Raw genomic sequence first — 16,752 nt, 5'->3', positions numbered from 1 at the left:
TGTATATCTAAACTATTTCCCAGTAATTATGTAATTGTAGTTTAAAAAAATTATTAATTTCATTAATCTGAACTCATTTATTTGCTGTTTTGGAGGCGAGTTTAGGTCGGTTTAATGTTGCCCTCATGTGGTCACATACAGTAGAGCTAATGCTGCAGGTTTGATTAAACTCACTTGTGAGTTCCAGGGGTTTAGTTAACATCCACACATCATGGGAGATAATAATATATATAATAATATTGATGTTTTCTCCTCTTAGTAACATCTTCATAAACACCAAATCTACTATCAATGCAATGGTAGATAATGTGAAGATAGTAAATCATGTTATTACTAGTAAAATGTGTATACAATTTCAGTTACTTTACTTTTCCATTTTTTAAAATGATCATATTAGCAGCTCTACCAGTACTGTACTCTTTAAACATAAAAAATATAGAAAAAAGGCACTATATGAACGACCTTATTTGCTCATTTGCACACATTTGGTCATGAGTGATCTAATGTAACACGAGTAATAAAAAAATGACACATTCTGGAAATCACTATCAATATATGGATGACAAGAGGGGCCTCTTCAGAGCATATTTATTTACAACAGTGTTATGTTCAAAAGCAATAAATCCACTCATTTCATTCAAAGCAAAATCTGCCTCAGTATAACCAAACCAGTTAGTTTGTGATTTTTATATGTTGCTAATAATATAGTTAGCACAGTCATCCTCAGCAGTTGTGTTTATTTCACATCAACAGTTTCCCCAAAAATCCTTGGAAAAGTTAATGAAACATGCAAGGCAAATCTTTAATATTTCAAAAAAAAAATGTGATGAAAACAGAAGAATAAGGATTCACAGAGGTAAAACACTGAAGAGAAATAAAAGCTGTGGAAAAATAACTAGAAGCAAAAATAAAGCTTAAAGCAGTTGCTTTTTTTCAGTTCGCAAAAGAACAATTTAATTTGATATAATACATCGATTCATGCAGTGTAGTGTATCAGATGTGACAATTCTCAACATGTCTTTTATTTGCGCTTTGGCTGATCTGAATTTACAGACAAAAAAAAGATAATTAGTGGACATAAGACTAGTGAAATGAAGATGTGCAGTTTATCATTAATCAACTTAACTATTATTATTCAAGTAATACATGAAAAAAAAGAAAAGAATGAAATGTGTTCCTAAAAAGGCATCCCAAGATGATGTCAGGTGGACTCTGCCTCAGCTTTCTTCAAATGTGATGAGCAATGGAAATTATGGATTTACGCAATTGCAGATCTAGAAACAAAAGAAAAATAGCTATGAATTAAAAATCAAAATCAACATAAACAAGGCAGCCAAAACATGAAGAACTAATATTGCCAAACAAATCGTAATAAAACCTTTCTTCAAATTCTGCAAATTAAATTTAAAAATATTTTCTTAAATGTAGACTTTACCTGTCCTCTTGCATGGTGGTGATGTGGACTCACAAATCCATCCAAGAGGAGGGGACCACAAGCACTAGCCAACTGAGTATCTGTGCTCAGATGTTGTCTACTGGACTGAGGCGGCTGTAGAAAAACACAAGAAGAAGCAAGAGTAAACAGCACTGATTAGGATTTTTGAACAGAAAGAGTTCACCAACATGACAGTGGAAAACTGGGATCATGGAATTGCATTAAATTTACATGCCAGGATGAAAGAAGCAGAACAAATACACACATGAATAAAACTTGTTTCAACTTACAAGAACCAAAATAACAGGAGGAAGGGTCTGTATGGGAGAGCAGGATCAAGTCTGACATCATCTTGGGATTTTTCAGGAACACTTGTTTGATGGTGAAAATAAAGAATCCAAAAAACTTGGTGCATATGAATAATAATAATAAAAATAATAAGCAAAAAGTCCACTGAATATAGATGAGTACAAAGCAATGACAGGTGTGAAACTAACTTTGGAAACAGTCTGCATAATTATTATTCTGGCACTTCTTGTAGTGTCTCACTTTGTAGTGTCTCACACTGTGTGTCCTTCCTGGGTATTTTAGATACCCAGGTAACATTTTTAACATAAAATCATGAACACAAATATCAAGAAATGTGTTTATATTCTATACAAACATTCCGAAATTTGAAGGCATCTATGTTTTTATTTTATTTTAGAATCTGTTAAAAAACATCAGAACTATGTTGACATACAGTATCTCATTACTTCTAAAAAAAGATAAAAATAGAAAATACTCTTGAATGTCAAAGGAAACGAGGAATACTGGAAAATATTTCTGTTTGACATACATACATTATATATTAGTTTCAGAAAGCTTAAGTATACAAATTTATTTTCAAAGTGTAAAACCATGGCCACTTAAAATAGCTGAAATTTCATTGCTCTAAAAGTAGAAGCTGACTGTCGTCAGCACTAAAATTAATATATCTTTAGTAATGCTTGGTTAAAGTATGTCTCCGTGAATGAAGCACATGTTTAGACATCTGCTATATGAGAAACTCAATAAAAACTAGTGACCACATGCAGGGTTGAATAAATAAATTATATTTTCTTTGTTACTGTAACTATTTTTTTCCTGTGAGAAATGCAGATGTAAAGCAACAATATGAATAAAACTGCATTCAGATTGTTGCTTCTTCAAAGGTTGTTAGAAAGAAAAAGAGCTATTTAGAATCTGCGGCCATAGCCAGATGAAGAGGACATGAAGGTGGAGGATGAGAGGTTCATGCTGAAGCCGCTGCCAGCGTCGAAACTGCTTCTCCTTGAGCCTGATCGGGATCCAGTTCTTGAGCCACTCCGGGAACCATAGGCAGATCCAGAGCCACTCACATTGTAGGGACTGTAAAGGCCTTTGCTGGATTGCGAGGAGGCCTCCAGAAGCCTTAGACTTGATCCTTCCTCAACCATACTTCTGTCCATGGCATCTTTGAAGGAGATTTTGAGTTTGGTTTTTGGACATGTTATGTATTTAGAATAAGCACCGACATCTCTTAGTTTCTGGGCAGTGCGAGCATCAATTGTGCCCTTCTTGATGGATTCGTCAAGGGACACTCTCCCCTCGACCTCAGGCTCAATAAGTCCACCAGTCAGATATTGAACCTCAAGGAAACGCTGGCCAGCCTCATAATATAACCAGCCCTTCTTTAGAGCCTGTGAGGCAGACATCTTTACTTTAGTTCTCGGGTCTTCAAATCCATTGAATGCTTTTTGAGCAAGGTTGAGGCGATCAACCATGATTTTGTCCACAAGACTTCTCTCTGTAGCATCAGTGACCGACAGCCTCTCTCCAGTTGTGGGATCAATTATTCCTCCTGTGCATGCCTGGGCCTCCAACAATCTTTGTCCTGTGATATTATCCACCAGGTTTCTGTGCATTGCCTCTGTGATAGACACTTTCTCCAGTGTGTCAATGTCCAATATTCCTGCTATCGGGCCAGTCTCCTCTGATGGGTCATTCCATATTACTGCAGGTGCCTTAATGGAGGGTATAGGGCTCATAGGAGAGGAGTAAGAGGAACCAGCGGTGGACCCAAAGGATGATGTTCGAGAACGGGATCCCCCTATATTTCCAGAAAGCTTGTCAGCGAATTCTGTGATGGACAGATTTCCAGCTCGGTATGTATCAAGAGAGTTCTGGTCAATGAGGCCACGTGCAAGAGCATCATCAACATCATACTGTCTCCCTGATCTCCTGTCAATGATGATGGATTTGACAGTACCATCAGAAGAAGTCATTGTAATCTCTTCCCATTCACACTCTTGCTCGGCAAGCTCCAAGTAGGTTTGATGGTCAATGAGTCCCTTCCTGTAGGCCTCATACACTGTCATTTCTTTGCCTGTCTCTGGATCTACAATGACAATTCTGCGTTTACGAACTGAGGATTTGGAGGAGGTCTTCCTTTCCCGCTTCTTATCTTTCAATAGCAAGAGCACCAGGTCTGTGTCGGGATCAGTGATGCACCTTTCCATGAGCTGGAGGTACGTTAGGTTTTCCTCTGTGTTGGGGTCAAAGAAACCTTTGGTATCATCGGATGGATCTGTCAGGATCTCATTCATTTCCTCATCAAAGAAGCCACGGTTGTAGGCCACCTCAACTGGCACTCTGTGACTTTCCTCTGGGTCAATGATTCCACCAGTGGCAATCTGGGCTTCCAGAAGACGGATACCATGGTCTTTCAGAATGAGACCTTTTTTCATGGCCTGAAACAGGGAGATGGTCTTGCCCGAGTAAGGATCTCTATACCCTGTCACTGCGCGCTCAGCAGAGAGGAGCTTGTCTTTAAATTCTGGACCCACAATTCCCATTTTCACTGATTCGTTGACAGTCAGTTTAAGATTTTTGATTGGATCAATGACATAGCCGGTAGCTGCCTGAGCCTCAAGCAGCTCAAATGCAGTTCCTGGTCTAATCATGTTCTTCTTCATGGCCTGGTAAATTGATAGACGCTCCTTTGTGGACTCTAAAAACACACCCGCAATACAGCTTGTACCCTCAAGGTACTTTGATAGTCTCTTGCTCACCTCCTCCACTGTAAGGAGACCTTCATTCAGTTGAGTGACAGTCTCCTGGTCAATAATTTGTGAGCTGATGAGTTCCTCCATTGTGATTTGTTTCCTTAGACCTTTGAAGGTCAGCCTCTTGTCTCCCAGGGAAAGGAGGCGCAATCCACCATCTAACTTGCATCTCTTTAGTAGTTCTGCATATGTTACTTTCTCGTCTGTGACAGGGTCAATGAAGCCTTTAACATCTCCAGCCAGTCTCTCATTAGTTTCCTTGTTGATATAACCTCGCTGTATGGCAATGTCTGCTGGCAGATGGAACTGGAACTCAGGATCAATAATACCCCCAGTGGCAGTTTGTGCCTCTAACATCTTTAGGGCATAATCCTCTGGAACAAGATCCTTTTTCATAGCTTGGAAAAGAGATATGATTTTGGAGCTGTATGGATCTTTATATCCTGTGACTGCTCTTTCAGCTGACAAAAGTTTGTCATGGATCTCAGGGCCAACAACACCTTTCCTGACGGCTTCGTCCACAGTTAGTGTCTCATTCTGAACTGGATCAACAAGGAATCCTGTGGCAGCTTGTGCTTCTAGGAGGCTCATGGCTAATTCTGGTTTAAGGAAACCTCTCTTCATCGCTTGGTATATGCTTATCTTGGAGCTCGAGTCAGTTGTGACCCCAGCAACACAGCCAGTGCCATAGAGATACTGTTTCACATTGGTCATCTCCATAATGTCACGGATATTCCGCTTGCCCTGTTTAAGGAGGTTGTACGTCTCCAAGTCAATGATGCGGGCACTGTAGAGCTCCTCAATAGTTATTCTTCTCCGTAATGTCATGTATGACAAGGGACTGTCATTTCTAACTATCTCTCTCTGCTCCATAATCTCAATAATAATGATGATCATCCTTTCTTTGGTGATATTACCAGAGCGATATTGATCCATAAGCTTCTGCCTTTCACTTTCTGGAATGAGATTTGAGTTCATGACATCCCAGAGGTTCAATGGTTTGTCAGCAAGGCCCTCGATTGGAATATCAATTTGGGTGTTGCACAGGTCACTCTGTGTTTGTTCCTCTGTGTAGAGATAGGTCTTCTCCACAATAGTTGGGGACTGAGGTTTGGAGAGTGGCAGAATGTACAGACCTGTTTCTGCATCTCTTTGGCATTTGTCTTTAAGCTGCCTGTAGGTCACATTGTCATCACTTCCTGGGTCTGAGAAAACCTTGTTTTCATCTGATGGTTCAGATAGGGTCTTAGCAATTTCTTCGCTGAAAATCTTTCTGTCATATGCAACATCACTTGGGACACGATGGCTTTTTACAGGGTCAATGATACCTCCACTGACCATTTGTGCCTCCAACATTGGCATGGCTTGCTCCTTGAGGATGAGATCTTTCTGCACTGCTTCAAAGAGGGAGATTTTGCTGCCAGTAAATGGATCTTTATAACCAGTGACAGCTTTTTCTGCAGAGAGGAGTTTTTCATGTAGCTCTGGACCTACAAGGCCTGATTTCACTGCCTCATCAACTGAGAGGAACTGGTTCTTCACTGGATCTACAATGAACCCAGTAGCAGCCTGAGCCTCAAGAAGTGAAAGACCTGTATTATGTCTGAGGAGCTTTTTCTTCATAGCCCGATAAATGCTCATTTTCTCTTTTGTTGGCTCAAGGAAGATACCAGCAATGCTATCAGATCCTTGAAGGTATTTATTGACTTTGGGATTCTCACTGACTTGGTTAGGTGTTGTTTTGCCTTGTTGAAGGAGCTCAAAGGTGGGTTTGTCAATGATTTTGGAATCATACAGAGAGGCTGCTGGGACAGGAGCTCTGAGACCCTTGAAGCTGAACTGTTCTTTTTTCTTGGCCTCTTTCTCATCCACAATTGTGATAAAGATTTTGATTATCTTCTCAATTGTGATCTTTCCAGACCTGAATTGTCTGAGGAGGTCAAGCCTTTGTTCCTCAGTGAGATATTCAGAGTTGATGATTTCCCATATGGTCATCTTTCTGCCTTTAAATGGTCCAGAGTCAAGCTCAACAGTTGCCTGAGCCATAGCCTCTTTTGCCTGAGCTTCTGTGTATGTTGGCTCCTCCTTTTCATTGATTGCTTCATCAGAAAGAGGAAGAAGCTGAAGACCGGTTGTCTTGTCAGTGACACATCTCTTGAAAAGCTGTGAGTAGGTGACATTTTCTTTTGTGTTGGGGTCAAAGAAGCATTTAGTTTCATCAGTGGGATTGCTTAGAACCTGCTTCATTTCATCATCAAAATAATTTCTCTTGCAGGCAACATCATGTGAAATACGATAGCTTTTCACTGGATCAATGATGCCACCTGTGGTCATTTGGGCATCAAGCAGTCTCACCCCTTGTTCCTTTGGTATAAGGTCTTTTTTCATAGCCTGAAACAAAGATACGGTCTTTCCAGTGTATGGATCTCTGTAACCTGTAACAGCTCTCTCTGCAGACAGAAGCTTTTCATGCAGCTCGGGACCAACAACACCTGCTTTGACAGCTTCATCAACAGTGTATTTCTGATTATGAACAGGGTCAACTACGTATCCTGATCCTGCTTGGGCTTCAAGCATAACCAAGGCAGGCCCTGGCCTCATAATGTTCTTCTTCATAGCTTGGTAAAAGGACATTGTCTCCTTGGATGAGTCAACAACTACACCTGCAATGCAGTTTGTACCCTTCAGTGCTTTACGGACATGCTCTTTTTCAGACACCTCTTTGACTGTCGCTTTTCCCTTCTGCAATTTGTTGTACAGGTCTTTATCAATGGTCTTGGATTCAAGAAGCTCAGTGGCAGGGACAGGTGCTCTTAGACCATCAAATGCAATTTCATTCTTCTTTTCTTTCTCCTCTGCCACAGTTATCACAATCCTAATGAGTTTTTCAATTGTGATTTTGCCTGTCTTGTATTGACGGAGAAGGTCCCTTTTCTGGTCCTCAGTGAAATACTCGGAATTAATTATTTCCCAAATGGTGACATTCTTTCCCTTGAATTTTCCAAATGGAACAGACACCGCTGTTTTGCTGAACATATCCTTCGTCTCCTCCTCTGTGTACATACTTGAGCACTGAGCAGCTTTATCTGTAATTGGAAGGAGTAGCAGACCTGTGTCAGGGTCAGTGGTGCATCTTGCCATTAGCTCAGAATATGTTAAAGGTTCCTGAGTGCTGGGGTCAAAGTATCCCTTTGTGTCATCTGTGGGGTTCTCCATGACCTTATTCATTTCTGCATCATACTGTCCCTGCTTGTAGGCTGTTTCATTTGGTACACGGTGACTATTGATAGGGTCGATGATGCCACCAGTTGCAAGCTGAGCCTCAAGGACTCTGATGGCATGATCATGATCCATGAGACCCTTCTTCATAGCTTCAAACACAGAGATCTTCCCACCAGTGTATGGATCTTTGTAGCCGACAACAGCCCTCTCAGCTGAAAGCATTTTGTCATGTAATTCAGGGCCAATCAAGCCGTCTTTGACAGCCCCATTGACAGAGAGTTTCTTATTTTCAACAGGATCTAAAATAAAACCTGTGGCAGCCTGTGCCTCAAGAAGGACCAGAGCTGTGCCTGGAGTAATCTTTTTCTCTTGTGATGCTTGATAAATGGACATCTTTTGATTAGATGGTGTCAAAACACCAGCAATGCCATGCTTTCCTTTGAGAATTCTTCTTAAAGGTTCAGTTTCACCTAGTTCTTGCACAGTTGTTTTGCCTTTTTGTAAGTTATCAAAGTCCTTCTTGGGTAAAAGACCAATGTCATGAAGTCTGCTTGCAGGTACTTTTTCACGAATGCCATCAAAAGCCAATGGATCAGGTTTCTCTACACTGTCTATCACATCGCTGACATTCCGGCCATTGTAAACTGTATTTGTTGTCTCGACTATTGTTACAGTTTCTCTAGTTGGCTGGTCTTTCTGTGCTTCCTCAAGCTGATGCAACTTGTCACGCAATTTCTGGTTCTCCTCTGCAAGAATCCTTTCCTGTTCTAATCTCTTATTTTCCAGCTCTTGCATTGCTTTTTGCTTGTTAAGCATCTCTATCTCAGCCTGTTTCTGCTTGGTTAGAGCTGCATCCATGTTAGCCTGGAGTTTCTTCTTCTCCTCCTCCATCTGCTGTCTCTGCCGTTCCTGTTCTTCCTTGAGAGCCTTGGCCTTTTTAACCTCTTCCTCAAACTGGCTCTCAAGTTTCTTTTTCTCATCTTCAATTAGTTTCTCCTTCTTTAACAGCATTTCCTTCTCTGTGAGGAAAGTCTGCTGGAGTACTGTTTTCTCGTGTTCCATTTGTTTTTGCTGTGCATCAGCAATCTGATAAAAAAAAAAAGAGAAAACACAAGTTAGAATATGATTTTAGCTTTATGTACACATCTGTAAATCTTTAAATATTTTATATTTTTAAATGTTTTTATTTTTTATTAATAGATACAACTTTGACAATGCACTCTGCTTATGCAATGTATAAAACTATAAAAATTCAATAAACTGTTGATCGTTACAAGACGAAAAATTGCGTGAACTTAAATCAGTTTTTGACACACAATTCTAGTCTGCCTTCAGTTGGACAATAAATTAAAATTGACTGCTTGTGTGTAACGTTCATGGAATGATACACTTAAATTTGAAATAGACTGATGACCGTCTGCACTAGTAAAATATCTTAGTTGTTCTAACACCTAGCACTGAGAACCTCAAATAATCAGCAAACCACAACGGGTTCTTTGTAAATTTGAATACAATTAAATAGGCTACTATGACATAAGTGTTGCAGTCCATTTGACAAAAAACACTGAAAATGTCCCTCTGGATTATAAAGCACTACATCTGTCTACTTACAAATGTATATACATTTAGATTAACATTCACTTAATTTACACGGACTCTAGAAGGGATATCATATTATAGTGATACATTTACATTATGGACACTTGTTTTCAACTCTAACTCTGTGCCTTTTAATTATAAGAATAAAACAGCAATCCACACCGTTTTACTCTTATGGTAATAACATGGAGACAATGTAATTGTGTTCTCTGCCACAAGGGCTGAGAAGTAAATCGAGGGATTTAGTAAATATGTGCCACCAGAAACTGAATTTGAATCATTTATATTTTAATTTAAATGGCTAATCTTGAATAATTGCATTAAAAAACTGAATTTGAATTACATAATTTGAATTTGTATTGTGTAATCTGAATCATTGCATTGGAAAAATTCTATATATATTTTCACATTCAGTTCTCAAAATTAAAATTCAATTCTTAAAATGTAATTTCAATTTACTGTGACTGACATGCGGGTTCTAGCAAAGAAAGAGCAATCGTGCGCAGATACGCCGGGGTCTCCTCTTCGGCCAATCAGCACCTACGTTTTTAGGCACGGTAGAAAAATGACCACTATTGGTCCCTTTCCACTATGGGCCCCGCTCGCCTTGCCTCGGCAAGAAACGGTTTAGGTTGCATCTCCACTATAAAAAAAGTACCTACTCAACGTGGGCGGCGTCATCACTGCACGGCTGCGTGAAACTGCGGTGACTTAGTTTTACGTGCGACACACAAATGCGTGACTTGTAAAGCGGTTGTTTATTGTTTGTATTTGTTCAGTACTTCCTTCATGACTGGAGCACAGACTCCGTCTGACACAGTCACAGGCCTGAAATACAGCGGCAGGGTTTGTGATGCCAGTTGCGCTCACCAGTGCTGTTGCTAAATACACCAGACTCCTCTGTTAAATATTGAGATTTTAGACATTTCCCTGGTAATTGTTGGAGATTAACCCACGTTTTTTAGGATTGTTAAGTAGTTTTAACTGATCTACAGTTCGGCTTGATTTCTGTGTTGGACGTCTCCTGGGTTCTGATTGGCCGAGGAGGAGACCCCTGTGTAGTGTAGTACCCGGATGTCTGTCACAGTAAATTGAAACTGAATTTTGAGAACTCAATGTGAAAATATATAGAATTTTCCCAATGCAATGATTTGTATTAAACAATACAAATTCAAATTATGTATTTTAATGCAATTATTCAAGTTTAGCAATTTAAATTCAAATATAAATGATTCTAATTCAGTTTCTGGTGGCACATATTTCAGCCCATACAATATACACTTAAGTAATGGCCTATTGTTCAATTATGCATACGAGTGCATGTCATGGTGATGTCAGATGGAGAGTCTGATGACTCTGGGAAAAGGGTGTTGTTGAATGTTACACTTTTTTATTTCTTGTAGTTTGAATATAGTATTAATTTTGTGTTCATTTATTTTGACCTAAACTGCAACCCGGTTTTGGAACTGAAAGAAAAATGAAGCGTGTCTTAAGGCAATGGACAAACATTCCAGGATATGAAGGCACATTCACGGTGTGATCTGCATGAGCACAGTGCACTGTAAATATTTACATTAAAATCATAATTAAAATCAAAGAGGTGATATCGTGATTAGTAAAATCAGAGAAGGGGATAGAGGAAATTGAAGAAAAGTGTGTTAGTTTTCAGATAGAATTAACAATGACATAAGCTGCTCTGTTATGCCATTTTTGACACAATACCTCTTTAGACTTATTTTGAAGTTCTTCAGCCTCCTTTTTCAGTCTAGACTTCTCCTTTTCTAGGTTTGCGATAGATTTGCGTAAATCCTCAGCCTCTTTGCTGGTATTAAGTCTGTCGACTTCCAGTTTTTCCACTACTGTAACTTTTTCTTTGGTGGCTATTTCAGTCTCATGAAGACGGGCAGCAATTGTATCCGCTTGTTTCTTGAATTTCTTAGCCTCCTCTTCAGCTTTGGCCTGGGCTTCACTGAGCTTTGAAACCTGAAGCTTGAGCTTTTCTGCTTCAGCTGTGATCACTAATTGCCTTTTCCTCTCTGCTTCAAGTGATTTCTGGTACTCCTCAGTTTCTTCATCCAGGCGTTGCTGCATGAGTCGTTTATCCTCCAGCAGCTTTTGGGCCTGCTCCTGAGCCATGTCCTTTTGCTTTTGGAGCATGTCTGCCTCCGCTTTGAGTTTAGATGCCTCTTGTATGGCCTGCATTTTCTCTTTGAGCATTTTCTCTGCAAGAGCTCGTTGCTGAGTGAGGTCTTCCTCTGCGATCTGTCTTAACCGTGCAGCCTCTTGGGCTTCTACACTAAGTCTAGCAGCGTCTTCTGCAAGCTTTTTCATATTTTCGGCTTCTTCTTCAAGGAATTTCTGTGTGTTATCTTTGTCTTTCTTGATAAGGCGCTGGTTTTCCTCTTCAATTCTGAGTTTCAGTTTGAGTAGTTCCTCCATCTGAACCCTTACTTTGAACAGCTCATCCTCCACCTGGGCCCTTTGTTTGACAGCATCATCAACCTCATCCTTCAAGCGTTGGAGTTCATCATCCAGGACAGACTTTTGATTATCAGTTTCATCAAGCTGAAGTTTAACCTTTGTCAGCTCTTGCTCCACCTGGAACTTTTGTTTTAATGTTTGCTCTGCCAATTTCTTGTGCTTTGTCATTTCAGAATCAGCTTGCTGCTTCTGCTTCAGTGCTGCAGCTTCTGCTTGCGCTCGTTTAGCAGCTTCAAATTCAGCCTCTTTCCTCAGCCTTTCTGCATCCTCCTGAGCTTGGGCTTGGTTTGCAGCTTCTTCCTCTGCAGCTGCTTTTTGCCTTTCTGCATCTTCTGCTTGTTGGCGATGGAGCGCCGCCTCTCTCTCTGCCTTCTCCTTTGCAGCCTCGGCCTCTTTGGCAAGCTTTTTTGCTTTCTCATACTCTTCCTTATATTTCTGTAGTGTGATACTGTCTTCCTTTTGTTGAGCAAGGACACTTTGGACTTGCTGCTCAGCTGCACTGCACTTCAGGGATGCGTGTTGGGCTGCAACAATCTGATTTTCTGCTTCTTGGTCAGCTTCTTCTTTCTGCTTTCTGGCTTCTTCTGCTTTCTTTTTCAGACGATCAAGCTCATCTTGGGCTGCCTTGCGTTGTCTGGCTGCCTCTTCCTCAGCAGCTGCAATCTTCTTGACCTTCTCCTCAGCTTCCTTCCTCCTCCTCTCCTCTTCAAGGGCCAGCATTCGCAGTTTCTCAGCCTCCTCCTCTGCTCTGAGCTTGCTTTGCTGAGTCTCCTCTGCAATGTTTTTCAGTTTGTTCAGTTCTAGTTCCAGATCGAGTTTTCCAGAAGAAGCCTTCTCAAAGTTGAGCTTAAGAATTCGTATTTCTTCTTCGACAATCCGCCTCTGTTTGAGTGTGTCATCCACAATTGCCTTTTGTCTTTCCATTTCAGCCTCTGATGATTTTTTGAGTTGAATTATCTTCTCCTCTATTTCTTGCTTGTGTTGATTGGCCTGGTCTTCAAGAGCTTTCCTCTGGTAAGTCTCATCCTCAGCTTGTCGCCGGAGTCTCTCATTTTCGGCCTCCTTTTCTTTCAGGGCAATTTCAGCCTCTGTTTTTAAACGAGTAGCATCACTGATGGCAGCCAGCTTCTCCTTGAGAATCCTCTCAGCCTCTGCTCTCTGACGAGCAGCCTCCTCCTCAGCAACTTGTCTCTGGTGCTTGGCCTCTTCTGCAATTGCTCGGAGCTTGCTCGCCTCATCAGCCAGGTCCTTCATCTTGGCGGCTTCAGCTTCAAGGAGTTGTTTGCTTTTTTCTGTGTTGGACATGGTCTCCTTCTCTGCCTTAGACTTGAGTTGAATGAGAATGTCCATTTCACTCCTCACTTTGGCCAGTTCGTCCTCCAGCAGTTTCCTTTGCTGTTGAGCTGCAATGACTTCATTCTTTAGACGGTAAAGTTCATCTTCAAGGAGGGTTCTCTGTTGTTCTGCATTGTCAAAATCTGCCCTAAGTCGAATGAGTTCTTGTTCTGCAGTGAGTTTCTGCTGAGCTGTGCTCTCGGCTATCTTTCTCTGCCTCTCAAGTTCATTCTCAGCCATATCTTTCTGCTTCAGGGCGGACTCTTCAGCTTTGGCTCTCTTCTTAGCCTCACGTTCAGCCTCCTCCTTTTGCTTCTCAGCATCTTCTTGAGCAAGGCTCTTTTTGTGAGCTTCTTCCTCAGCCTGGAGTCTTAGACGAAGAGCTTCATTAGCCTTCTGCCTCCATTTCTCAAGCTCTTTTTCTGCTTCTTCCCTGGCATTTTCTGCATCTTCCTGTTGTTTCTTGAGATGTGCTGCTTGTTGTTGCAGCTGAAGGACTGCGCCATGCTCCTGTTTGAGTGATTCTTCTAACTTTGAGGTCTTCTCCTCAAAGGATGTGTGTTTGCTTTGCAGCTCAGCGGCAGCACTCTTTTGTGCTGCCACATGAGCTACTTTGATTTGTCTTTCCTTTTCAATCTCGGCTTGCTTCACTTGCCTTTCAGCTTCCTCTGCCTGCCTTCTGAGATTTTCAAGGTCTTCCATGGCTTTTTGCTTTTGCCTAGCAGCTTCTTTCTCTGCCTCAGATTTGATTTTGAGTTCCTCCTCTGCAATGTGCTTTTTCTGGGTTTCTTCTTTGACTTGTTTGCGGAGTTTCTCAGCTTCCTCTTGGGCAGCCTTTCTGAGTTTCTCAGCCTCAGCTGCTCTATCGCGGAGTTGCTTGAGCTCAGATTCTGCAGTTGACTTTTGTTTTACAGTTGTATCAAGTTGGATCCTAATAAGGCGGATTTCCTCCTCAATCTTGGTCCTGCTTTGAAGCGCTTCATCCACCTGTTGACTTTTGTCCTTGATCTGTTGTTCTGACAGGTTTTTCAGCTCATGGAGTTCCAGCTGGATGTTGTGTTTTTGTTTTTCTGCATCTACGGCAGCGTTTTCTCTCCTGCTTACTTCTTCCTGCATTTTGAGCTTCAGCTCTTTAGCCTCTTTTTCAGCTTTGGCAATGGCCTTTGCATGAGCTGCAGCTAACTGCTTCTGTTTGTCTAACTCAGCCTGCATCTCAGCCATTTTTTTCTGTTCTTCCGCTTTGAGTTTCTCTGCAGCTTTCTGCATTAGTGGAAGCAAATGGTAAAGAAAGGATTATAATCAAGCATGACAGACTAAAGGTAACACTTTACATTAACCAGCTCACAACAGTGTGGATTAAAATTGTAATTACAAGAGTAATCACAGCCTCATCACACTGGAGCAATTTAATGTTCTGCATTACCCAGGCAATGTTAATGTTAAAATTAGCTCAAAGAACAATCAATGGATGCAAATTAGATGCACAATCATCAAAGTGATGTTAAATTCACAATGCAATTAAAATAATTCATGACAAGACAATTCAAGAAAAAGGTGACGATGATGATGATTATGTATAGGATTAATGTATGGAAACAAAACTTCACTTCACAACACAGCAAGGAAATCATATGGCATGCAACTGTAGCTGTAGCACTAAAGATATAAAACGGCATTTTGTTATCACTCAAATACGTGATCTTTGTTATCAATCTTACTGTATATTATAGTCAGAATCTTTACTTTCATGATTGTCTAATTGTGATGTGTATGTTATTGTAGATCATCTCTGTGAAAACAGCTCATTCTTTTTTTTATATGGTAAGTATTATTCACACCATTTATTTGTATTTATTTTTCATCCCATGCACTGGGGGGTTCTTTAAATCACTTTTTGTCACATAATGGAATGGAATGGGATATAAGCATAGTAGGTTCAGACAATATCATTGCCAGGTAAAAGTTTGACTTTAGAGCACTGATGATTAAATAGGCTGACAATGCTTATGCAGAGTCATTAGTGACACTATGGGTGTTTGTAGTGACGCTGCAGTGAAAGACAGAAAAGTTGCATGCTCTGAAAAGCAGTTTGAGACAAACACAGATGTTAGGGTGACAGAGGGAATGGACGTACTACACAGAAAGCACTTGAAAGACTGTGAATATTTTACCTCTTTAATGCTCAAACATTTTAAGCATTCATCATGGGAAAGCACTGGCAAGCAGTTAAGAGAAGCAAAGGACCAAACAAGGCATTAGGGTTAGAATATAACAGAAAACTGTAAACTCATGTTAATTTAGAAAGAAAAAAAAGGAGTTGCTGAAGACCATGATAACCAGGCTGAACCAAAGAGTCCCTGTTCTGATTTTAAATTTGGAAAAAAATAGAATGGGCAGTGGAATAAGAAAGAAAAGGGAAATCAAAGGAAAAACAAGTGAAAGAAAGAACCCCATGTTTAAACTCACCAATGGCACAATACACACAATGGATGGAAAGAGAGTTGCTAATGCATTTCTGTACATACGCTGCGATGTATTTGATTTGGACATGTAGAGTCTTGATGGCAACTAAATAATTTATTTTTGACACTGTATTTACATCAGTGTATGTGATGTTTACAGTCAAACCTCATTCATGATACAGTATTTGTGGCTACTTATTTTGAATTAGTATTTTGTTTTGCACAGCAAACGTATGTTTTCATTTGATCTCTTCTTGCAAAATATAATATGCCTCAACATATTTGTTCAGCTACAGCATGCCAATGTTTCATGCATAACAAATGCAAAGGAACTGTTTGTCAACCGCACATTAATATAATGTCTGTGTGGGTGCATGCGTGCGTGTAAGACACACAGAGAGAGGTGTGTGCATGCATTTCGTGGTCGGCGATAAAAATCGTTCGTTGTTTGGTCAATATTTTGTTGGTTGGTTAGCTTAACGTTAGAGTTTAGTTTGTTTGGGATCCTCAGCCAGTTGTCACGCACCTCCTCGTCCTCCAAGCGGCGCTGTGTGTCAGTGATGAACTTGATGTACTGACTAGTCAGCGTCATCAGCTCGCTGTACCTGGTCCTCAGAGTTACATACTGATACAGGGAGAAACAAAAAGCTCTTACAAGTGTGTTATCGTCAGACTCATTGCACATAGTTTGACCAATGCACTGTAACGTTGACCTTTATCCAAATATGAACACTTTCCCAGAAACTGTAACAATACGATTTGAAGGAATCATACCTCCTGAATAATACTGTCAGAGGCAGAATCCATTTTGGTTTTCTTCATGGGAGAAGTGAGGGGCTCCACGTGAGCTCTGTAGGCGACCAACTGGAGTTCATAATCCTATTTGATGAAGAAACAGTCTCCAAACATTAGTGATGCCATAGACACTTTTACTTAACGTTCCTAATCACTCAAAACCAATACTTACCTTGATGGTATCAATGTATGCTTTAGCATATTTTTGACACTCATCAACTTTGTCTTTATTCATCTCAATCTCCTCCAGCAGTTTCTGTTTTGAACAAAAAATAAAGTTTATTTTTAAGTTATTTTTATGACAGTTATGCTTCATAATTCCATGTGAGACACTTTTTAAACCATGTTCCAACACAAC

At 40.4% G+C, this 16,752-nt stretch overlaps 1 protein-coding gene across 16 annotated transcripts in view; it reads right to left on the bottom strand.

The window, feature by feature from the left end:
• Positions 1 to 572: 572 nt before the first annotated feature.
• Positions 573 to 16,752, bottom strand: part of LOC122774388 (plectin-like) — a 109,247-nt gene continuing 93,067 nt past the window's right edge. For 15 of the 16 annotated variants that reach the window (XM_044033582.1, XM_044033594.1, XM_044033583.1 and 12 more), the window contains 7 exons: positions 16,567 to 16,650; positions 16,374 to 16,478; positions 16,126 to 16,224; positions 11,044 to 14,397; positions 1,726 to 8,808; positions 1,436 to 1,549; positions 573 to 1,274 (listed from right to left, as the gene is read on the bottom strand). In XM_044033582.1, coding sequence (XP_043889517.1) covers positions 2,653 to 8,808; positions 11,044 to 14,397; positions 16,126 to 16,224; positions 16,374 to 16,478; positions 16,567 to 16,650 — 9,798 coding nt within the window. In that variant the 3' untranslated portion in view covers positions 573 to 1,274; positions 1,436 to 1,549; positions 1,726 to 2,652. The remainder of the gene's footprint in view (positions 1,275 to 1,435; positions 1,550 to 1,725; positions 8,809 to 11,043; positions 14,398 to 16,125; positions 16,225 to 16,373; positions 16,479 to 16,566; positions 16,651 to 16,752) is intronic. The other variant, XM_044033585.1, reaches the window with a different exon arrangement.

The sequence above is a fragment of the Solea senegalensis genome, linkage group LG9 (genome assembly GCF_019176455.1).
Source record: "Solea senegalensis isolate Sse05_10M linkage group LG9, IFAPA_SoseM_1, whole genome shotgun sequence".
NCBI classification, from domain to species: Eukaryota; Metazoa; Chordata; class Actinopteri; order Pleuronectiformes; family Soleidae; genus Solea; species Solea senegalensis.
The sequence above is the reverse complement of the archived record's forward strand: the minus strand, read 5'-3'. Positions and strand labels throughout refer to the sequence as shown.